Source organism: Mauremys mutica, chromosome 2 (assembly GCF_020497125.1).
Source record: "Mauremys mutica isolate MM-2020 ecotype Southern chromosome 2, ASM2049712v1, whole genome shotgun sequence".
Classification (NCBI taxonomy): Eukaryota; Metazoa; Chordata; order Testudines; family Geoemydidae; genus Mauremys; species Mauremys mutica.
The window spans coordinates 112,036,843-112,061,079 of record NC_059073.1 but is presented as its reverse complement, the minus strand read 5'-3'; the positions used below and the strand labels follow the sequence as shown (position 1 = coordinate 112,061,079).

Here is a 24,237-nt window from a genome sequence, read left to right as displayed (position 1 = left end):
CCCAAAATAAAAAAATAAAAAAGAGCAAGAGACTCTTGATACAAGACATTGCTTCTACTTCCAACTCTAATATTCATAACCCCTGGGTGAAGGGGCACATCCCCATCCCAATCAGGAGAAGGCTAATGAGCTCCTCTGGGCTCAATCCCTACCAAACAGACGTGCCTGCAGAGCCTACGCCAGCCGGAGGAAGCAAGCTTAAAAAGGAGAGCTGCTAACAGGAAGGGGCAGCAACCAGGAGGAAAACTGCTGTGTCTTAGAAGGAGTTGATTCAAGTTATGGAGTAGGTGAGAGGAAAACATCTGACAAGACTTCACCGCCGAAAGACTTCCCAAAACACTTTTGAAAGGGGAAAAGGGCTTTGAAGCTGCCTGAGTGTGACCCCTCAGGAAAGCCTTACCCATCACACGCTTTAAATGTCATGGTGTAATACTGTAAATCAGCTTTGGTTTCAGAGACCCTTCTCAGCATAAGGTAATGGGGGATAGAGAAAGAACATTAGACTGTGTCAGCATCCTGGTGGATTTTAGGTTATTTTAAAAATTAATCTATTATTAGTGACTCAAAACTAAAACTCCCTTTTGCAAAGTTGTAATAGTGTCTATAAACTAGAGATGGGAGACTCTCAAAGATTTGAGCTCAGATAAATATCCTAAAGCTCATATGCTTATCCAAACCGCAGAAGGGTCTCCATTAGGGCCCACAATCCACATTCCCCATACAACCCTTCTTCCTGTGGCCGGACTCATAATTGGTGTACTGAGGGGGAAGAATATCACAGTTATAGAAAATTTCAGGAGGCATCTACTCCCAGTGTCTTCTGCTCTCCTCTCAGATGATTCACTTTCCTTACCCCTCTTGTACATCTCTAGTTGCCTGTGTCCCCCTCATCCAGTCATGGCTGCTGCTGAATATTCTGCTTTGCTCTCTGCCAGCCAGTCTCTACTCTGCATAACACAGAGCAACGGCAGTAGGGAGAAAAAGAGAGCAGCCACCAAGCAGCCTCCTGCCTCTTCTATCCAGCAGCCACTCGTGGCAGGAGCTCAGAATTACAAAAAAACAAACAAAAAAGCTTTTCAAGCTGCAGCTGGCAGCACTGCATAGTTCCTGGGTCACAGGTTGGAACTATGAACAGCTGGGATGGGACTGCAAAGCTACAGACAGACAGCTATGGAGAATGGTCATTTCTTTATATATATATATATATATATGACTTTTTCATTTTAATGATTTGAAATAATACAGGAGACAAAGGTACAAAGTTAAAATGATTGTTTATAAAGAGTTTCAATGTGGTTAAGTGCTACACATCTTAAAATACAGATACTGTAAGTCAAATCAGCTGTACAGTGTAATTGACTTTGAAATCATAAAGTCTTCAAAAGACAAAGATGTTCCATAACCCAGTTTTCATACCCTGAGGTGTTTCAGAATTCCCAAATATCCAGCTCATTTCCAAGTGAGATCAATATAATTCTTCCCACCTTGCTAATAAATTTTGTCTCTCGTTTCATCAAGGAACAGACTTTAAGGTAAGCAGATATGTTACCTCCAGAAAATAATCTAGTCCCCAGGCTCTGTGCTGATCCGAGAAGTCATCGACCTTCTCAAGACACTTAATTTCACAGACTTTTCCTGAAAAGGAAGAATAGCAAGGTAAAGATATGATGAAAGATGAGTATAGTTTGTTTTGCCTTTTTTAATCATCAATTTTTACGCTATTAGGAAAAAATCTCACTGACTTAACTCATTTGTAGACTAGCATAAATAAGGTGAGCAGGATTTAGCCCTCTCTCACAGTTGTATGCCACTGTTAATTAAGAATAATTCATGGTGTAGACACTTCAGAGGTTTCAAAAGGGTGTAAACTACAGGAACTGTAGTACCAAAGCTTAATGTAAGGCATATCAAGGATGAAATGTCAACCTTAACTCAATTTTCTTTTTTCAGTAGCTTTTGATCTTTAATTCCCTTAACACAGTGTTTTCCTATCATCATACCGTTTTTCCTGCAAGTTAAATTTGGTTTCAAAATTATAGCAGAAAGCACACAGGTGGTGGGGAAGGTTCCTGTGTTAAATCTGGGTAAAATGAGCAGATAATGGGGGTTGGGGGGGCAACAAACCAAAATGTTGGAACAGAAAGGACATGAGAAAGTGACTACAGGAGTGAGAAGCTGTGGGAATAAGAATGAACACTGGGACCTAGTTTGAATTATTGGAGACAAAGCGTAGAAAGTAACCTCGGGCCAAAAAGGGACGGTATATGTCTTACTGGTAGCACAGGTTCAAATTTCTTTAAAATGTGTATTTAAACAATGAGCCTGTATGCCTCTTTTCCCTGATATCAATAACCCTGGCGTGAAAAGGATATTTATTTTCAAACTATATGTCTCTCCAGATTTTGTACACGAAACAAACAACCTTACAGGCTTCCCTATCATTTGCCTCAGGATGAGTTAAAACACTACAATATAAACACATTTGTCTGCCACATGTTTTGAGAAAAATCATAACTGCAGTGGAGATAACTTACCAAATAAACTTTTAATTTCAGCATCAGGAACATAAAATGGTGGACCTGTAAAGAAAAGGGAAAGCTGATTGGCAAAAGTCACAATGACCCTTCTAATATGACAATGAAGCAAACATTGACCAAATACAAGGGGAAATGTTAAAATATAAAAAAAGAATGATTATAGGTTATTAATTATAAGACTTTCTTTCAACAACAATTAGAGTAGTTCAAAAAGCAGTGGAAAATTTATTTGTATTAAGTTAATAATTATCAAAGAAAACTTAAGGAGCTTCTGGGTTTAATGCCAATAATTAATCAGCCTGATGTAATGATACTTAATGCTTACATAGAGCTTTTCATCTTCAAAGCATTTTACAAACATTCATTAATGAATTATCATAACACCTGTGAGGTAGCCACGCTACAGTAAATTGGGCAATAATTCCTGATTTTAGGTCAGGAGGTACTGAAAATCCTGAGTTAGTATCCATCAGAAATATAATATGATTTTCAGATAATGAGGATGCAAGTGAGGGAGCAATGCTAGGGTAGGGGAAGGGTACCAAGGAGGTGGAAACAGCAGAAGGGGATAAACAGGACACTCTGTACATTATACGAAAAATAGTGAGGGCAATGTTGTTTTGCATTTTGTTTCACAATTCACCGCCCCCCCCAACACAAAAACAACCCACAACCCTTTGAATTGAGACCAAGCATGAAAAATTTCTGCCTTGTAGGAATGTTTTTCCAAAACTGAGAAGCAAGTGGAAATGGGGTTACAAATCCACCCTCAAAATCACAAATTTTTGCTACTGTGAATGCCAAAATATAGTTAAACAGAAAAACATACCAAATCTGAGCACCAAGCCTGTTGACACGAACTGAGGCAATATTGTTCCCATATATATATAAATTCATTAGCATAAAGGTAAAAAGTGATTTTACTTAACTTCTAAACAAAATGATTCAAAAGTTCTTACCTTTATGTTTATTTGAATCATATAAAACAGTAACCAAGAGATAACAACAGCTTCTCTCCATTAGAGACAACATCAAATCGGCATAGCTAAAAAGAAAAAATGAATATTTGCAATTGTGATTATTTTGTAAATATATGGTACATAGAGTACTCAAAATGTTCAGCAAAAAAGAAAAGTAATGTATTCCTATGTAGAACAGTTCAAATGCACCCTTGAACTGCACATAAACTAATTTAACTGAGGTACTTCTAATGTAAAATTCCATGTGGTAACATGCAACCTATGAAATCCTAAATAAAATTAATAAAAATCTACCTTATACACATTCACACACACACCATTTTTTATATGAACAAAAACAAGAAAACGTAAAGCTGAGATAGTATTTAAGTCTGCAATAGTCTATAGTTACTGTACAGTGGCCTATACAGTATTGATTTTGTTAATTCATGGCTTTTTTTTTTTTTAAACAAAGTAAGGACCATGTATTCAACTTAACTTAATGTCCAGTAGTAGGGGTAAGGTAAAGAGAGAGGGTCATGGGCAGGGGTGAGCTGGAGCCAGTTCGCACCGGTTCACGCGAACCCGTTGTTAAATTTAGAAGCGGTTTTAGAACCGCTTGTTAACTAGCTTCCCTGCGAGGGAAGCTTTGATGGGCTCTGCCTGGGAAGCCTGTAATTCCTCCTCCCGGCCACCGGGGGGCGCTGCGCTGTGCTGCGGGAGCCATGTGAGCTGCCTCCTGGCCCTGTTGCTGCTCCTGCTCTTTGGACCTCTGGCCCTGGGGCTCCGGCTGCTGCTGCCTGGTGAGTCCCCGGCTGCCTCCTGCTGCTCCCAGCCCCCCCCCGTGTGAGTATCTGCGCCCCTCCCCCGCCTTCCCTGCCCCCAGCCAGCCCCTGCCCCCAGCCACCCCCAGCCGCCCCCAGCCAGCCCCTGCCCCCAGCCACCCCCCTGCCCCCAGCCAGCCCCTGCCCACAGCCACCCGCAGCCAGCCCCTGCCCCCAGCCGCCCTCTGCCCCCAGCCACCCCCTGCCCCCAGCCAGCCCCAGCCACCCCCTGCCCCCAGCCGCCCCCCGCCAGCCCCTGCCCCCAGCCACCCCCTGCCCCCAGCCAGCCCCAGCCACCCCCCTGCCCCCAGCCGCCCCCCGCCAGCCCCTGCCCCCAGCCAGCCCCAGCCACCCCCCTGCCCCCAGCCACCCACAGCCAGCCCCTGCCCCCAGCCACCCCCATCCACCCCCCTGCCCCCAGCCACCCACAGCCAGCCCCTGCCCCCAGCCAGCCCCAGCCGCCCCCAGCCAGCCCCTGCCCCCAGCCGCCAGCCAGTCCCTGCCCCACCCCCTGCCACAGCCACCCCCCTGCCCCCAGCCAGCCCCAGCCACCCCCCAGCCACCCCCGGCCCCCAGCCAGCCCCAGCCACCCACAGCCACCCCCCTGCCCCCAGCCAGCCCCAGCCACCCCCCTGCCCCCAGCCAGCCCCAGCCACCCCCCTGCCCCCAGCCAGCCCCAGCCACCCCCCTGCCCGCAGCCGCCCTCTGCCCCACCCCCTGCCCGCAGCCGCCCTCTGCCCCACCCCCTGCCCACAGCCACCCCCTGCCCGCAGCCACCCGCAGCCAGCCCCTGCCCACAGCCGCCCTCTGCCCGCAGCCAGCCCCTGCCCACAGCCACCCTCTGCCCGCAGCCAGCCTCTGCCTGCAGCCCCTGCCACAGCCACCCCCTGCCCGCAGCCCGCCCGTCTGCATCACCTGCCCACAGCCAGCCCGTGTCACTCCCTGCCTCCAGCTAGCCCTGCCCCACGCCCCTATCTGCAGCCAGCCCCACATCCACTGGTGCCCTGCAGTTCCCAGGGCAGTAACCCTGCACACCTGCTTTAATGAGGGAGGGGCAGGGAGCAGCTGGGACCCACACACGTGCACACCCTAGAGTGACCAGACAGCAAGTGTGAAAAATCGGGACGGGGGTGAGGGGTAATAGGAGCCTATATAAGAGAAAGACCCAAAAATTGAGACTGTCCCTGATCACCACCCACACATGTGAAACGGAGCTCATTTCTAGTTCAGCCCCATCTTTTTAAAAAAGAACTTTAGGTAGGGTTAAAATACATCTGTATTTTCCTGGACATGTCAGGCTTTTCGGTTCTTAATCACCTCCTGGGAAAATATGGACATATGGTAACCCTATTGGTACAAAAAATACATGCTGTCGCACATCCCTTAAATCAGAACTTTTTATAGGGAACCCGTTGTTAAATCAGAACTTTTTATAGGGAACCTGTTGTTAAGATTTTGGCAGCTCATCACTGGTCATGGGTAAGATTGGAGAAGGGAAATAAAAGGGGGAAAAAGGAGAATAAAGAGGATGGAGTGAGGCAGCAAAGGCTGAAAATGGTGGAGAACAAAAAAACAAACAAATATGGAAAGCAAAGAGTAAAAGGTAAAATTCAGATCTGCATCCTGCACTATGCAAATCTGCTACTAGATGGGAACAGCAGGTTTAGGTATAGAACATAATAAGCAACATACAGTAGAAGCTCAGAGCTCCGAATGAACACCTCGGGAATGGTGGTTGTTCGTAAATCTGAAATGTTTGTAATTCTGAACAAAACGTTATGGATGTTCTTTCAAAAGTTTACAGCTGAACATAGACTTAATACTGCTTTGAAACTTTACTGTGCAGAAGAAATATGCTGCTTTTAATCATCTTAATTTAAATTAAATGAGCACAGAAACAGTTTTTTTATCTTATAAAAAATGTTTTTAAAAACTTTCCCTATACTGTATTTGCCTTTTTTTTTTTTTGGTCATCTCTGCTGCTGCTTGATTGCATACTTCTGTTCCAAATGAGGCGTGTGGTTGACTGGTCAGTTCATAACTCTGGTGATCTTAACTCTGATGTTCTATTGTACTGTCCTTATGCCAATGGTATTGTTTGCATTGGTGAGACCATTTCCGGAAGGAAACACTGTGTTTCAGAACACAGTGTTTAGTAACTCTAGTTGCCACACGTGGCAAAGAAGGACTGGCTTGGATTACTCAGGGTTTAAGCTAAGCAAGGAATGGCTGATTAGTCAGTGCCAGGAAGATAGGCTTTCACAACATATCAGAAAGAAAACAGTCATAAAATAAATACATTACTTACTGTTCTCTATCACATGGGTTAATGGCTACTAGAGATCCTCTGTCCCAAATCCCATCAAACCTGCCAACAATTGTGCTACAAATAGGGGGTGGTGGAAAAAAAGATTTTATATTAAAAACTAAAATGATCTTGTTTTTTATAATTTGACTGAGATACTTTTGAAAAAGAAGTGAAAAATCTCTGATACGCTGTGCATATACATAGAGGGCTGATATGCTGCTATAGTCTGGCCCCTTTATGCTAAGTCTTCATTTATTCACTCTAACTTAAGGTTTTGCATGCCAGTAATACATTTAAACATTTTTAGAAGGTCTCTTCCTCTAAGTTTATAATATATAACTAAACTATTGTTGTATGTAAAGTAAATAAAGTTTTTAAAATGTTTAAGAAGCTTCATTTAGAATTAAATTAAAATGCAGAGCCCCCCAGACCGATGGCCATGACCCAAGCAGTGAGTGCCACTGAAAATCCACTCGCGTGCCGCCTTCGGCACACGTGCCATAGGTTGCCTACCCCTGCTATAAAACATTTCCTGTGTAGAGGCCTTTTCTGGGTGGCACAGAAATGGTGGAATGATTCTGTTGCCCTTTGGCAAGGGTGTGCCGGGGCAAGAAGAGATCTAGTTTGAGCACCACTGTTCTTGGTTATAAGGCAGTTTCAGGCAGTCATAATTTATAGAAACTCTGGGGATACCACTAATTTATGCCAAGGACTGAAACAATCCTTGGGCACTTCCAGATCCAAGAGGGTCACAGAGGTGGTGCAAAGCAGTTCACTCCATTCTCCTCAATGTGAACTAAGCTCAGTTCACCTGCAACTCAGAATCAAGACCAAACATATGCCCCAGAGGTTTATTCCGAGGTATCTTTTCACTTGAGAAAAGCTAAGACTCATTGCTGCTTGCTTTAATCCAACAAATTGATCAGGACTATTTACGTTCCTAGTGGTGTTGGCTGATGTGGCATTGGCAGCCAAATTCAGTTTGATTAAAGTCTACTGCTAAAGAGAACTGTCCTCATTAGTTGCCGGTGGGAATTAGCAGGGTGACATTAGGTAAGTTTTCCTTCAGGTAATTATGAAAACTGTGATTTAGTGTGCTGTGTAGCAATGGAGTAAGTGACATAATTCCAAAGAAGAGTTTAAAATAAATTTGCCTTAAAACAAAAATATGTGGTGTCCTGAAATTGTGCAGCACTTTCCACCTGATACTGGGCTTCATTTCAGAGTCCACTAGCATCAAAAATCACATTTTCTTCTGTTGTTGTTTTAAACGCAACGTCATTATCAAGTTTTTGGCTTATGACCTGTAGCCCTGTCCTGTATTTCTCTGTCTGATGCAATGAGACATGAAACATTTTAAAAGCTTGTTTTCTTTTAAAGGTCTTCTAGGAGAGGAGATCACACCACTTTGCCATCTACATGCACTTACAATTGGCTTTTAAATAGAACATCTCACAACCAAGACATGATATTTAAGAGCCGCCAATTTAATCCTAGATTTGGATTAATGAGATTTAGGTTCCATTTCCACCTTTGCCACTGGCCTGCTGTATGGCCTTGGGGAAGCCACCTCACCTCCCCGTGCTTCTGTTTTTCCTCCCACCTCTTCACTGTACTGTCTCTTAGACAGTAAACTCTTTGGGGCAGGTGCTGTTTCCCACTGTGTTTGTACTGCACCTAGCTGTGCAGGGGGCTCTGATCTTGGTTGGGAATTCTAGGCACTGCTGTAATACAAATGATAATAAATAAAACAATCGTTTATATCAGGGATGGGCAACTTTAAGGCAGTAGAAGGCCATAAAAACCACTAAAACCCTTTGGGATGAAGGGGTATGTGACACAGGTGTGTGTGTCGTGTCCTGTGCCACCCCTGGAAGCTCTGATGCGGGGAGGGGGAAGATGGGTGAGGAGAAGAGTCAGGTCAGGCCCTGTCCCTGGAGGCATGTGACACAAGGGTCTTGGTGGTTGTGGGGTAGGGTCCTGCCCCTGTGTGGTGAGAGGCCCCAGAAGGGTGGGTTGGAGAGTGAGCCTGCCCTCCACTCACCCTGGCAGAGGTGGCTCCCGTCCCACAGGGCTGGGCCTAGCTCCTCGCTTCAGCCCACTGTTCTTGCCACAATGTTATGTTATGAACCCCTCCCCTTCCTGCCCTTGTCTCTGCTGGATCTCCTGCCCTAAGCTGTCCTGTGATGGGCCAAATGAAATGATGTGGCAGGCCAGATGTGACTCCTGGGCCATCTCTGGTTTAAATATTGTCTTTAGGCCCAATCCTGGAGATTACACTCAAGCAAAAATCCCATTGATTTAAGGCAATATTTGCCTGAATCAGAGCTCGGGACTGGGCCCCATGGGTGTGTTTAGCAAGTACACAGATTATAGCACTCAGCATTGTTATGAGCCACAACTGATTGTTTAGTTTAACTTCTTTAGATACAACACAGCATTCCTGCAAAGAGTAATAATTCCTGTTACTCATTAACTAGCAAAAAAAAGTCTGAATTGTCTCATTCTGACACAGGGCATGAACACATCTAGGTTCCCCTGCCCAAATTATGTTCTGAATTTAGAACAAAAGTGACTGATCACAGGCCAGCTGAGGCAAGTGTGAAATAAGTTTAACTGCCAGAGTTACTAACTGAATATTACCCATACTGTGTGTGGACAGAAGCCACAATAGTATTGATGCATTTCTATACTCAAAGGAGTCTTCCAGTTGTATTGACAGAAAGATGTTCACACTTTCACCACTCTTTTAGAACATTGCATAAGAGCATCTTATTAAAAAACAAAACAAAACAGGAATGTAGAGAAAAATTCAACACATGCATGTGACTCCAGTTTATTTTGTCCTCTGTCGATAACAGACCACATCTCCTCACTATTTGGTCTAGTGAGTCCCACTGACAGCACTGCTAACGTGTTACATATTTTGTTTTACTTTGAAATATAATTCCATATTGGTATGATGGAGGTTATACATTTTGCCATGTTACTTACAACCATATTTAAAAATCATTAACCTTTTGAAAAATTGCTGACAATAAGCTTGAACATTTCCTGGCTGTGCATCCAATGATAGCTAAAAAGTTTTAAAGGTGCCTGTTGTGCAAGCGGCAACATTGCCTAAATCTTTTTCTGTGTTGTCACTTTGGAAGGAACAGAGATATTTTTTATATTAAAACTTTCATTCTTGCAAGGCCAGCTTAATCACACAAACAAAAGAGAATCAGCTAAGTCAGCAAAAGGTTTAGAGACCATCTGTTATGTTAATAACTTTGGATATTTTACCCAAAATATAAAATATCTTAGAGCCAACACCACATTCCAGTCTCCAAGTCTACAAATTATGCCTTCTCTCTACTAGCTCTAACACTCTTATCATTTACAAAGATAAATGATTGATTTTTCTAATAGTTCTGTAAAGCTATGGGTCAATACTGTTCATATTAACAGCTTGCTCCTGTGCTTCATATTGAGACAAAACTAACCAAGCCTAGAGGGAGTTTAATCTAAACAAGACTGGGACTATCCTGCAGATGCGGAGTGCCCTTAACTCCCTATTGGACAGACTTTCTGATCTGGCTGAACTGTATTCAGCACATGATCAGAGGCAAGGAAGGTGGTTTTAAGATTCCTTTGTATCCCTCCCTATGCTGAAGTCTGGAAAGTGGCATAGGTGGCTTTGTATGACCCAATAATTCACTGGCATGAAGGAAAGCCTCCACTGGCTGGATCTGGCAGTTCTGAGCCAGAAATCAGGTGCAAAGCCCCCTTAATAGACTGGTAAATCTGGCCCATTGACTGTTCTGGGTACTGAGAGCATTCAGCATTATGAGGGACTGGGCCTAGTCAGCAGCAAGCAGGCAGGGCTTGATTCTGAGAGATGCTGAATAACTGCATCTCCCACACAATAGCGTGGTGGGGCAGATGACATGCCCCACTCCCACTGACAGGGCAAAGTTAAGGAACTCCTGTGGTCACAATCAGCCCCAACCTCTCACATCTGTGAGGTGGGTCAGGCCTGGAGGCAGGCCCTTAAAAGGGAGGAAATCAGTGCAGTAGAGGTGGCAAGCAGAGCCAGGGTACAGAGCTCCCAGACTGGGAGTCCTGTAGCACTCACTGTGGCTTTCATATGCTGCCTGCTGAGCCCTCTGGAGAAGCAGATGGCCTGGGCTGGTTATCTTTATTACAATTCCATCATGAGTAAGCCCTAACCTTTACTCACATTAAGGAACCAAGAATGCCTGTAAGGCTTGAGAGATTACTTCCTTCTCTCTTGCACAATGAAGGGGGAGGAGGTATCAAGGAAGTATTTTCCTTTTGTATGGACTGCTTTATAGCCCCTGAAAGGGGGTAGATTCATACAAGGCACAGCTGCAGGGCTGTACTCTGTACCCCGGAAACAGACCACAGGGTTGTGGCTGTCTGTAGAACACAGAAGGTAAGCAAGGTGCCTGCTCTCACCCCTAAGGGGCAACCTGGAGATGTTAGCCTGTGACAGACAACAGTCAGAGTTGCAGATGCTCAGTGCTTCTTATAATTTGGTCTGTACTTCTCAAATGTTTTTGGCTAGTTCAGACAAAACATAACCTAACAATATTTGTTTAAAATGTGATTGTCAAAAAATGCTGTTCATTCCTACCTGGACAAATCATAGATACTGCAACAGTACAGAGAAATGTTCCCAGAGGTACTCTACAATGAAAAGCAGGGAAACAGCTTTTAGTGAACTACATATTTTAATATAGATATATTTTAAAATAAAAAACCTAAGTAGGGGAGGAATTAGTAGGAATGTTCTTTCACTTTTTCCTTATTGATGTATCTCAAGGCCCTGTGACTGCTGCTTCACCACTGTCATGTGGCATGGGCTTAAAGGTTCCAAGAGAGAGAAAAGGTGGGTGAGGTAATATCTTTTACTAAAGACACTAGATTTATGGCTTGTTACAACAATCTGTAATCACTAACCCCCCTTTTTGTCCTACTACTACAGGTGTGTTAACAGGCCACTTCACCTTGACTGGTCCCTTAGATGATGGGCTAACTACTTATGCTAAACTATCTATTTGATCTTGTATTTAGCTGTGACACTGGGAGTACCTTTCCCAGACCTGAAAAAGAGCTCTGAGTAGCTTGAAAGCTGGTCTTTCTCAACAACAGAAGTTGGTCCACTAAAAGATATTACCTCAACCACCATCTCTCTCTAATCTCCTGGGACCAACATGGCTACACCACCACTGCATACAACTGATTCATTAGGGCATTTAAGCAAGTGTCTAATTTTAAGCATGTGAGTTGTCCCATTGACTTCAAAGTGTTTAAAGTTAGGCACTTAAATGTCTTGCTGAATGAGGGCCAAACTAAATAACAGCTTGAGAATAATTACCCAATATACAATTCAACTTTAATGCTTCTCTCTCTGAATCCTCTTTAAAACAGGTGAAAGATGAAAGGCAGGGCAAAGAAGCTCTAAATGGCTAAAGAATGGTTTGGCCTGCTCAGCTACCCCTGAAATGCATCCTTAAGTATACAAAAATATTTGACTATGCAAGCACAAAACAAACCTTAAAAACTTTGGCTCCAGAAATCCCTGGGATTGTTTCTTCAGAATAAGAAAGATCGTGTTCTGTGAAAAATTCCTTCACTGCACATTCGCTGAGTTCCACACCAACTACATAGTGTCCCATGTCAGCTAACCTATGCACGGCAATAAAAGTTTTCATGTTTACTTGTGATTCATAGTTCTTATTACATAATTTTGATTTATACTCCTCCATTCTCTACCTCAAGATGGGGCTTTGGTACATGTGTTTTCTCCTACAGAACAGTGGTTTATTACAGCAGTTTTTTCAGAATCCAGGCTCTTGTCAGATAGGTGTTATCTAGGTATTTTTAATCTTGCAGTTTTCACACTTTATTGGAAAAAACACAGTACCTGATTTTAATGCAATTTTACATGGTTAATTGAGTAGATCTTGATATGAACTAAGGAATGCAATTCGTGTGAACTTGATAAGCTTTACGTGCAATTGGTTATTTATTTTTACTATATTAATGGAAAATATGGGGGCCCTACAATGACCAATAATAATACTTCCCTCCCATGGTGGATGACCAAAGGAATCAGTCACCCAGTGGATAAAGTGTTTGATAGAGATTTCACATCCTGTTAAAGTTATTATAACATCAAGGTTTGAAAACCTCAAACGCTGTTGAATAGTAAGAAACTTTCTCTGGCAAGCATGAGGAGCTAGACCATCACTTTCTCAAACACTTAGGCTTTCATTTCATGGTTATGAAGAAAATTTTCCAAATTTGAACTGAAGATGGATGCTGACCCATGCCAAGTGATAGAAGTGAAATCTCTAGTAACCGTGATCCATATTAATACATGACATGAGTTTTTAGATAAAGAGCAATCAACTACTGCATGCCTGAATGACTCAGCATTACTACACTTTACACGTTACTACTACTATACTGTTCTCTTGCATCTCAAGATACATAGCTCAAGACCTATGCTGCTGCCTGGCTTTGCCAAACAGCAGCAAAATGAAATTAACAACACACTGGTCAGGTTCACTGTGCAGAACTCTGTGCAACAGTTAAACTGATAAAAATCACATTTCTTTTCACACTGCTACTAACCAAGAGGCTACCTTGGTACAGAGTAGTAGCAGAGACACTCCCCTCCCCCAATTTTTTTTTTGGAGGGGGGGGGAAGGGAGAAGAAGGGCATGAGGAAAGTAAGCAAAGACAGAGCTTCTCCTCCCTCCTAGTCCCCAGAGATTGAAAAGCTTAAAGTTAAACAAACATCTACTAATCAGCAGATAGTACATACTCTGGTAGGAATCCTGGCATCCTCCCACTTCCTAGCAGCCAGGATGTGGTGCTAGGCTTCTTAACAGGTCATTTTCCTTGAAGCTCATTGGTGCCCACTCTCCCTATTTGGATAATAGGTGCCTGGCAAACTTTTCTAACTCTCAATCAACTTACCATACCAAAAATCTTAAAGAGTTTACTCTTTTGTAACCTAGCTGCTTTTGTAGACAAATTTTTATACAGCTGTTATTTTTCCTACATGAATGTTTGCAAAATGTTTGTTACTATTACTTCATCACTGGAAAACCTGGAAGAATTAAATGCTGCCTTCTTTTAAAATCTCTAGTGAGCATGTAAATGCAAAGGAACTATATTTTATAGTGAAAATAGAGGAATAACTATTATATTCACTTATTTACAGATATGTAGACAGGATAATATGTTTTCCAAGAAAAATAACTTAGAAGATTTCTACTCCTAAGGGCTGTTTTTTACCATTTCATTTCTACTGCTTTGCCACAAAGTGGAAAAAATATCCTGAGTCCACTCCTGCCATTAAGAAGAACATCCAGGTACTTCCTTAAAATCCTGCAGAAGAAAAAGAAATAACTATTTAATATTGGAATTGTTTCATGTTCATAGCTGAAAAGCAAGCATTGCCAAGGATAAAAGGTATAAGGTATTTATAGCTATAAAGGTGAAATATAAGTATGAATTAATGATGTAAACATAAGGCCTACAGGCCTTTGGCTGTAAAATATTTAGTTTAGCCAAATTAGGCTTTAGGATAAGTTATGCTAACTTATCTTTATAATGGAGCTAAGTAAGCTACAAATAAACTTGCTGAGCTTGTGTTTGTTTGTGATACACTGATTTTTTTTAAAGAAGTGCTGAGTTTGGATAAAAACGTCTATGAGAGCTCAGTAGATATCGCAAGATGACCATTGGCAGCCTGGGTGAAATGTTAGAGACTTTCTGTTACTATGGTGATAAGGTGACGTAAACGTTAATGAGTATAAGGGGAACTAACAAGTTAGCCTATGGAAAATGCAACACCCCAGAAGTAGTGAGGTATGGAAAGTCAAATAAGGAAAGGGGCTCCTAAAACCATCATAAATATGTATGAACCCCAGTGAACATCAGCGCAACTGATTATAAAAGCTGCATTGTGGCCTACGTGCCTTGGGTGGGGGGCAGAAACCAGGATGATGACCACTGGTGTGAGGATGAGGAGGATGACTAGCACTTCAGGTTTTTCCACAAGGCATGGTGTTAGTAATGCAAATACTATGTGTTTTGTATTGGTCTCTCTCTCCTTTAACAGATTGCAGTGTATGTATTGTTGTTTGATTGCTAATAAAAGTAATTATTATAGAAAGAGCACTATGCAGACTCTATTATTCACCTTGGGGGTCCTCTTTCTACTGATAACCTCTCTACTGTAGTCATTCTTGGGGGCTGAACTTTCAGAGATTATTAATAACTCACCTTAACTGATCACTCTCGTTAGAGTGTGTATGGTAACACCCAGTGTTTCATGTTCTCTGTGCATATATATATCTTCCTACTGTATTTTCCACTGCATGCATCCGATGAAGTGGGCTGTAGCCCACGAAAGCTTATGCTCAAATAAATGTTAGTCTCTAAGGTACCACAAGTACTCCTGTTCTTTTCACTCAACCCAAGTGTAGTATACTTTGGTGTTTCAAACTGTCTCCATTAATTTACAATGTAACATCCACTTTTTAATAGACATTTAATTACACAAAAAAATGTAAATTCAATTACCGTTATAAATCGGCACAGCCTACTGCTCAGGCAAAAGAATTCCCCAACTCTGAAAGGGCTACTTTAGATTATTAAAACTGAATGAACCTAAAACATCTGAATTTACTCTAACTATTTATTTCTTGTATTTAACTGTAGAAGTGTTTCACATCAGAAAAAACACACCATATATAAGTTTCGGGGCCTAAAGATCTCATTTAAGATGTAAAAGTTTGACAAGCAAGGTGCTCTTTCCATCTCTCCATTATCCTTTTGATGGCAGCTTAAACAGCCATAATTAAAGAAGCTCTGAACAAGGCTAGTACAAAACACTTTGATATTTGTACCCAGGCTGCATTTTTATGACGGGCCTTATGAAAGTCAAATTATTCCATTATCATTCATTACAGCTTAGGTAGAAGAAAGAGTTACATACGGATGTCCTTGTTCCTTATGAAATCCAATTTGTCTCACTTTCCATTTCTGCAGCCATTCCTCTTCAGTCACCACTCTGTCCTGTTGTTGCCCAATATCAGAGCTTTCTTTTATTCTTGGTACATCTGTAAAACTTTCCATGGTCTTGTATACTTATGTTTTCTGTGTAGAGGGTAAAAATATATATTCCCCAACCAATATTTTGTACCATGCACAGAAGTCCTGATCCTGCAATCAAGGAGAACTTTAATTAATTGTTATTATTAGATTCAATTGGAATTTTGTCTGAATAAAAACACTATTAAAAACTAGAATTTAAAAGATCATGAAATTTTTTTATTCATATCAGGTTTGCCTTTAATTTATTAACAGAATTTAAATGTGGGTCCTAACCTATTGACAATATTTCTGTCACCTCAGATGACATTATTTTGAGCAGATATCATCTATGGGACGATCCAGAATTCCTGCATGGGTAGATGTTTAAGGAATTGTGTTCTATATTCTTAAACAAATCTTTACATACCATTTTATGCATTACCCTTATGTTCCATTCATGTGCTGTATAACACAGTAGCAATGAGATTCCAAAGAAATACCCAAGGATTTAATTGAGATTGGTTGAAATGTCTGAAGATAAATTTCCACAGCTTATTTTTAAATTGTCTTTTCACAACGCTGGTGGGACTGAAGGGGGTCAAGAATGGTTTCCATTTTCCTGAAAGGAGGTCAGCTTTCAGATATGTGGAAACCACTAGGTTTAGGAAAATCATTATAAAGAATAGAAAGCATTATAGCAGGGCTGCTCTTCTCAAATTTTTCTCCTTTTTCTAGGTGTGGTCCCAGAAGTTTCTCAAACTGTACTTAATTTCAGTTTACTGGACAGGGCTCTGTAGGAAACAGCTCTATTTAAATGGGGGGCTAATATTAAAAAGGGGACATTCACCCATTTCCCCCATTGGGGAGAGAGGGAGATACTTTTACACTGATAGCTTCCTCTCCAAAGCACAGCTACAATGCCCTTCTTCCCTGCTCAGTTCCCCAAAAAAGAGATTTAATAGCTTACTGAAATCATGCCAAATAAATTAACATGCAAAATCATATTTAATGCTATATTAATGTTGAAAGCTTAAAATATACAAAGGTCATGAAATTAATAACATAAGGTTTCAGAGAAAAATAACATCTAATTTTAAATTACTTTTTAGTGAGAAGGAAAAAAGTCAGTTTTGATTTTTTCCTTAAAAAAAAAAAACAAAAAAAACTCAACAACAAAAAAATGAACAGCAAATGAAAGTTCCGGATTGTAGCAATCTTATAAACAAGAAGTTAAATAATTAATTGCTCAAAGAGTGATCCAAAATACCACGTGAGCAAGTGACCATCTCACAATGGGAAATTTACTAGTAATTTTTCTTGATTTTTATTTCAGTTAGCAATTTCATTCACCTACTTTTTTCCCGGGGGGAGAAGGGGCAGCATCCAAGGAAATAAAACAGTCAAAAAAGAACAGAAATAAAATAAAACAAAGCAGGAAGAGGAGAGATTGAGCTGAGAAACTGTATACTGTATAACGCTACGAGACGATGAGGTTACACAAGCAGTTAATTTGGCTCCTCTGAAGCACGCCACCCTCCTTTAATGCCTTAGAACAATGCGATTTCTCCACACCTCACCTGGTCCCCGGTGCTGTAAACATGTTCATGCTTAATTTAAAGCCCAAACAGTGCCATGATGGACGGCAAGGACAGGAAATTTACTCTCCTGTCTAAAATAGAGCAGCCGCTCAAGCGTTTGCAGGATCAGGGCTTGTCGGTACATGGAGGCTTTAACAGCAGAACAGGAGCACGCCAGGGGACAGCCAGTGCCAGGGCGATGGAGGCTGCAGAGCACCCAAGGGAACCCCACAGAGTGACGCTTTTCTGTAAGCAGGGCCAGGCTGCGGAGCCAGACAGGCCACCAGCGCCCCCCGTGTGAAGTCCGGCCCGGGCTGTTGGCGCTCAGCCAGCCAGCCAGCCCCTCCCCGGCTCCGCGGGGCAGGACCCCGCCCCCCGCAGCGTCTTTCCGTCTCCCAGCGCCAAAGCCCCGGCCCCGGCCCCCGCCCCCGCCCCCTGCCGAGCCCCGGCCCCCGGCGCTCCACGCCGGGACTGCCCGTGCGCCAGCCCCGCGCTGACCTGAGCGCGGCCCGGGAAGCCCCCAGCCGGACAAGCCGCCTCCAGTCTCCCGAGTGCAGCCGGCCCGGCCCGGCCCGGCCCGCCTGGCCGCGGGGGGAGGAACCCGCTGTCTCCGCCCCCTGCCCCGCACGCTACGCGCCGAGCCGAGCGGAAGCGGCAGCGGCAGCGGCGGGCGGGGGTGAGAGGTGAGCGGCAGCCGCCCCGGGAGGAGGATGGTGGGAGCGGCGGCGCCCTGCGGTGAGTGCCCCCGGCCGGGGAGGGGGTCGGGCGCTTGGCCGCGGCAGCTGCCTCCCTTCCCCGGGGAAGGCGGCGCGGCTGGTGCTGCGGCCGCCCGGGGCGGGGATGCGGTGACAGCGCCGCACAAAGCGGACCCGGCAGCCCCCGAGCGGGTCTTTCTTTTGGGGGGGCCCCTAAGGAATCTTTTCCTGTGGGGGGAGGGTCTGGGCGCGTGCGAGCTTAGGCGCGCGCGTGGGATCGGGGACTTGGGGCTCCCCGGGGGTTATTTTGGGGGTAGGATCTGTGGGATTTTTATCTGGCGCGGGGGGAAGGGTAAGGAGGGGGGTGTATCTGGGAGTCTGGTGGCTTCCTACCTGGCAGGCCGTGGGAAGGAGTGTTTCTGTGGGGAGTAGGGAGTGTCTGGGTGGGAGCACCGCGCTAGAGGTGAGCAGGTGTCCGCAGGTTGGTCTCCAGAGTGCAGCAGGGATTATTTCCAGGGCGGGTCTATCGCTTGACCTTATCATGGTTTCTCTTTATTGCAGCTCTGGTTGGAAGTGCTTTGGACACATTAGTTTAATATCCAGCTCCTGGGTGATTTGGATCCAAGGTGAGCAGAAACCAGCTCCTGCAGAGCATAGATAGATTTCTCTTCTTGCAGTTCCCACCTGTGCTCTGTAGCTTCCGGACTCTTTTGGAGCCTGTGGGACCCCAAGATTTAGAAGAGAAACCTCAACCTGGCTATCCCCAGCTCTGGTGGTGATCCCTTGACACATTGCCTTACAGCTGCTTATGTTGTCATGTGTCTAAAAGGAGACTTGTCTTACAAGATACTTGCAGATAATGACATAAAATGTTAAATACGCTAATTTTACCATTTTTTGGTTAATGGGTTGAAATATTCTGTCATGGTTTTGTTGACATGTTTTAGTTAAAACTTCATTTCAACGTTTTTCATAAATAGTTTATTTTAAAAACATTTTTTCAGCAATGGATACATTTAAATATGTGCATGTATATAAAATTTTTGATTATCCAAAATCTTATATTAATGTCATGATCCCCATGTCATTCAGATGAATTAGTTGTTACTGTATGTTTAAACTCTGAAATATTTTCCCATGTAGTAATATGTAACACATTTTGTCACATCATGTGACATTTTTAATGTATCATAAATGTTTCTCTTTCAGAGTTACTTTAGCAGCCAAAAGGCTACTATTAATAATATTAAGATAAATGTAAAGTCTAGCATAGAATAATAGAACAATTTGCTACTGGAAATGAAGTTTTAGTTTTTTTGGGGTGGGGGATTCTCCCTCCACCCCCGCAGGATCCAGTAGTGTAGCTGAGGATAATCTGTTTACCCACTTCTCATTGGGGAATAGGAGTTTAGGATAGTTTACTCACTTAAAAAAAAAAAATCACCACTGGCAGGAGCCAATAAGCAGACTGTTTAACCAGAAATGCCAGTTCTCTGTACATCTGAACAGATTGCTTTTTTCCCTCCTTGATACTTAGTATAAATAGGCCAGCCATTCTATAACAGTGACCTTGTACCCTTCAGGTGTGAAGGGTTATCTGTGCCCTAAATGGTCTCCCCAAACAGTTCAGCAGAGGATAACTGGAGCCGCCTTCTCCATGTCTGTGACCCTGTATACAGAAAGAATTACCTTCTCTTCTCCTCGGCTAGGTCTACACTGAGCGGGGAGTCAACCTAAGATACGCAACTTCAGCTATCTTAGGTCAATTTACCTGGCCGTGAGGAGGGCGGCGAGTTGACCGCTGCCGTTCCCCCATCGACTCCGCTTCCGCCTCTTGCCATGGTGGAGTTCTGGCGTCGATGGCAGAGCGATTGGGGATCGATTTTATTGCGTCTACACTAGACTTAATAAATCGATCTCCAGTAGATTGATCACTACCCGCCGATCCAGCGAGTAGTGTAGACATACCCTTTGTCTCTTCTGGTCCACTAGTCAGCAGTTGTCCAGCTGGTAATAGTCAAGTACCCAATTCAAGTGGGGTTCAGCAAACTCAATGTGTATTGGTAATTTTTCTTCCAGATAATATAGTTTATAAACAGACATGTCTAGCCACGTATGGCAAAAGCTTCTCTGCTAAGGAATTACACTTTGTTACCAAGTAAGACTGTACAAAGGATATACAAGTTACCCCCGCTCCTGAAAGCAGGTTGCAGGAAAAAACAGCACCATGTCACAGAGAGGTGTGCGCATGCCTAGGAAAAGCCCCATAAAAAACAGACTGTGTTTTTCTATATGCAGGTGAGATGTTACCCAGCTCAGTACATCTGTGGTGTGGTGACATTGTTCTTTATTCAATACACTACAGATCACCATGCTTCTATTTATCTTATTGTAATTGATTAGGTTAGGCTACATTTCTACATAAACAAAAGGAGGGTAATATGTTGGTTTGTCTAAACTCCCTTCCCTTTCCATTTCTCCCCCCCCCCTCCACTTCAGTCTAATCCTTTCACCTCAGGGTGAGGTCAATGTGTTGGTTTAGTTGATCACATCACATTCACTTGGTAATAAACAAATCTCATTGTATGAACACCCATTATCTCTTCCTGTTGTCTAACTAAACTTTCTACTCTGCCACTTTCAGTGCTAAAATTTTAGTCATTCAGGGGTGTGAAAAAACACCCCCCCCCCCCCCCGAGTGACAAAAGTTTTAGTGCTGAAAAGCGCCAGTATAGACAGTACTTATCCGGCAATAAAGCTAACACCCCTCCTTCGGGTTTTTTTTTTTTATCGCCAGGAGAGCTCCCCCCGCCCACGATAAAGTGTGACTACATTGCCTGTGGCAGCGCTGTAACATGGGCAGTGTAGACAGACCCACAGCCTTAAATGCCTTCCCAAAAGGAAATTGCTATGAGAATTTCAGTAGCAATTAGTGCTTCATAATAAGATACAACATAAAAAGGGTAGATGTAGAAATGGCGGTGATTGATTATTGGAAAGGCTCACAAGTATAGATACTATGAACTGCATAGGATTATAATTGATTGTCACTTTTATATCTCAATAATACAGACTGAGTTCTCGGTTCAGTGGATCAGTATAGATGTGTCTCTTTCTTTTTCTGTGTTCTCTCTTGTTTGTACTTCACTCACTGGAGAAAAGGACATAGCATATTTTTAAATCTTTTGCAGCATGTTATTATACACCAAGATCTGCACACCTTATAACTTGTGCAATAAATGGTGGTTTCTTCCCCACTTCCAATCAAAGATTTGATCAGGGAGAATTATAGTGAAGCCTCAAGTTACAAAGCCTATTATTTTTATAATGTATGCTACAATACATTTACTGGTAAATTATGAAGTATCATAACTACATATAATTAAAATGCAACTACAATTGTCTAGACTGTAAATGAACAAGTACGTTCATAGGAAAGTGTGCAAATCTTGGAATACATTTAATTTTTCCTTGACTTTAGATTAAATAAGAGTTCAAATACATTATGTTAAAAGTTGCTATATAATCCAAATTCCTCAGCCCTCCCCATAAATTAATAGGTAGTACCAGTGTCACTGAGAGTAACAGTATAAGGCTTGCATTATGAGCTTATGCTTATTCACTTTTTGAACTATAATTATCAGCTAAGTCTTCAGGTGGTGCAAATCAGCTTACATCCAATGAAATCAATACAGCTATAGAAATTAAGGGTTGAAAGGGACCTCAACAGGTCATCTAGTCAATCCCCCCGTGCTGAGGTAGGATTAAGTAATGCCTAAGTAAGACCATCCCTCTGCTGATTTACACTATTTGAGGATCTGCTCTTAAACTACGCTCAATGTGAACGTGTAAAATAAAGTTACTGTTCCTCTTTCCTGCCCACCCACTTTTTCTTTTCTTTTTTCATTAATGGATATGACTGAACGTAGCTTGACTAACTAGCTCTGACCAACGTGGTGGTGATGGGGATGAATGTTCATGTAATATCAAATTAGTTCACTCTCTCAGACCAAACAATTTTGTAATGTTACTTAACAATCTTCTGACTTCATTTTGCAGATCCTATAAGACAATGTCAACTGGAAGGGTACGAACAAAAAAAAAGTCATCCTCTTTGGACCAGTCTCCAGATAACCTTCCTTTGAGGAGTTCTGGGAGACAGGTACTTAAGTGTTAAAAATTATATATTTAAAGCTACATAGAAATAATTATTGGAGTATGTATTTGTTTAACATTTATTATAAAAGGACTCTGCTGTACTGCCCAAAAGGGTTACACCCAGTTACCACAAACAGAGGAGAAGTATTTGGAAGTGTCCAAAGAGAAGGTGAGAGCATTTTACAACTCCAGAAAAAGACAGGAAGGGGGCACTTATAAAGTATTGGACAAGACAGAGATGTAATTTAGGCAAAGGCCCTGATGTTGCAATGGGCTCCACCTCCATGGGGGTGGGGTGGGGATGGACCAGACTATTTTGAGTTCATCCACTTGTAGTAAAGATGTTTGAATAATTACTGGCTATATTTTGAAAATAAAGTCAATGGGTCTTTGGGGTACATCCATACAGAGTAGTTGGCAGGATTGAGGCCTAGATAGACCATATAAATTGGACACACAATGCCCAGAGTGACCAGGAGGATGGTTCTGTATTGGAGTTTTGTTATTTTAAAAATTAATTTATAAATTTTAAGAGCCGATGACAATATCTTTATTAATGTATATTAACATTGATTGGCTTTGTGCAATAAAAGAATTTTAATGAGAGATTGGAATGATGGTGCTAGAAACACTGGGATCCAAAGGAATGTAAATATTAATTTAAACTGGAAGCCCTGTTTTATAAATTATTTAAGGGTGTCAGTTAAAAGACTAAATCAAGAAGCCTTTAACTTAAATGAACATTGCTAAGATTGTTGGATCTTTAAAAGTGACCTTCCTTGACAGTTGTCAAGTTGTCCCACGCTGCTATGGATTCCAAAGATCTGATTTATATTATTTTAGCCATTCATTGCTGTGCTCTGAATTATGAAACAAAGGAATCTTTGGGTGTTGCACTGTAGAAAATTCAGCGCCATTGTCATTTCCAGTGACAGATCCCATGAGAGTTCAATTCTAACTATTCTTTATTAGGTGAAGAAGAAGGTGTCTGAAGCGGCAGAGGATGATGATGATGCATCAGAGAAGAAATATAGAAAATGTGAAAAAGCAGGGTGTACTGCAACATGTCCTGTTTGCTTTGCAAGTGCTGCTGAAAGGTTTGTCTTTCTGTACTTACATACCTATGTTTTTGACAAAATCTCTTAAATCTACAGGCAAAACTGAGAGGTACTAGTGTAATGCTGGTTGTAGTGCTAGTGAATCATCGCAAACAGCATCTCTTGCAGATGACTTTTTGCAGTGTATTGCCAATAACATTTCTCAAGGATAAGGGTTGTCAATGCAGTGTGTCTGCTGTTTCCTGGCACAAATTTTGTTTCTGTGAAATTAAAGGCGTATTTATGAAACATACACAGAAGAGCTTCCCTTTCAAAACACAAAATGAAACCATCATGTACTATCCTATACTACTTCTGTATTGTTACAGTGTTCTGTAATCTCTCGTTAATATGCTGGGTCTGCAAGATTGGCTCCGAAGCCTTACAAAACTATTTGCATTATAACATCCTGTTTTCACTCAGGACCAACTTCCTGTTCAGCTTTTATATGAGTACTTTTTTATTTTAACATTCTGAATTTAGAGGTATGCGAAGTAAAGCATTACTATATCGGCAGGGCTTATAATATGCAGCATGTCAATCTAAATGTATGTGGCAGTGTCCCCTCCCAGTCTAATGTTGTGCTATTAATTTGGCTATGATATACAAATATTTTATGCTGTCTCCAAATTTTAAATTGTGTATGCATTGCATCTTTTTATATTGGGAGGAAATTTCTGCATTATAAAAATTGTCATAGGAAAGCTGGAAGTTTTGGCAACTGAGTACGTGGCATATGGGACTTTTGATACCCAGGAAACCATGGGAAGTGATTTTAAATGTTGGTATTCAGGAGGCAGTTAAGACATTTTAATCATTTTTAAGTCTTATTTTGTTGGTGTTGTTTTTTAAAAATTCTTCCATATGATCATTTTATTGGAAATTAGGTCATTTCATGGCTAGCCAGCTCAGCCACCATTGTGCTTTACATTCATTAGATGAAGCAATTAATCCTACACACC

General features: G+C 42.2%; 2 protein-coding genes across 4 annotated transcripts in view; one reads left to right on the top strand and one right to left on the bottom strand.

Annotated features, from left to right (window-relative positions):
* Positions 1–1,257: 1,257 nt before the first annotated feature.
* On the bottom strand, positions 1,258–18,516 carry TPMT (thiopurine S-methyltransferase). 3 transcript variants are annotated; one of them, XM_045003019.1, is made up of 9 exons: positions 18,414–18,516; positions 15,651–15,877; positions 13,943–14,035; positions 12,190–12,322; positions 11,268–11,320; positions 6,629–6,703; positions 3,497–3,582; positions 2,535–2,579; positions 1,258–1,635 (listed from the first exon to the last, which is right to left on the bottom strand). In XM_045003019.1, the coding sequence occupies exons 2-9, from the start codon at positions 15,788–15,790 to the stop codon at positions 1,514–1,516; spliced, it is 747 nt and encodes a 248-aa protein (XP_044858954.1). In that variant the 5' UTR covers positions 15,791–15,877; positions 18,414–18,516; the 3' UTR covers positions 1,258–1,513. The 3 variants fall into 3 exon arrangements, with proteins under 3 accessions (XP_044858954.1, XP_044858952.1, XP_044858953.1); XM_045003017.1 differs by lacking the exon at positions 18,414–18,516 and adding an exon at positions 17,824–17,964; XM_045003018.1 differs by lacking the exon at positions 18,414–18,516 and adding an exon at positions 17,326–17,620.
* KDM1B (lysine demethylase 1B) overlaps positions 17,998–24,237 on the top strand; it is a 38,220-nt gene continuing 31,980 nt past the window's right edge. Inside the window, exons 1-4 of the mRNA XM_045003013.1 lie at positions 17,998–18,060; positions 18,582–18,646; positions 22,080–22,182; positions 23,151–23,275. Coding sequence (XP_044858948.1) covers positions 22,093–22,182; positions 23,151–23,275 — 215 coding nt within the window. The 5' untranslated portion in view covers positions 17,998–18,060; positions 18,582–18,646; positions 22,080–22,092. The remainder of the gene's footprint in view (positions 18,061–18,581; positions 18,647–22,079; positions 22,183–23,150; positions 23,276–24,237) is intronic.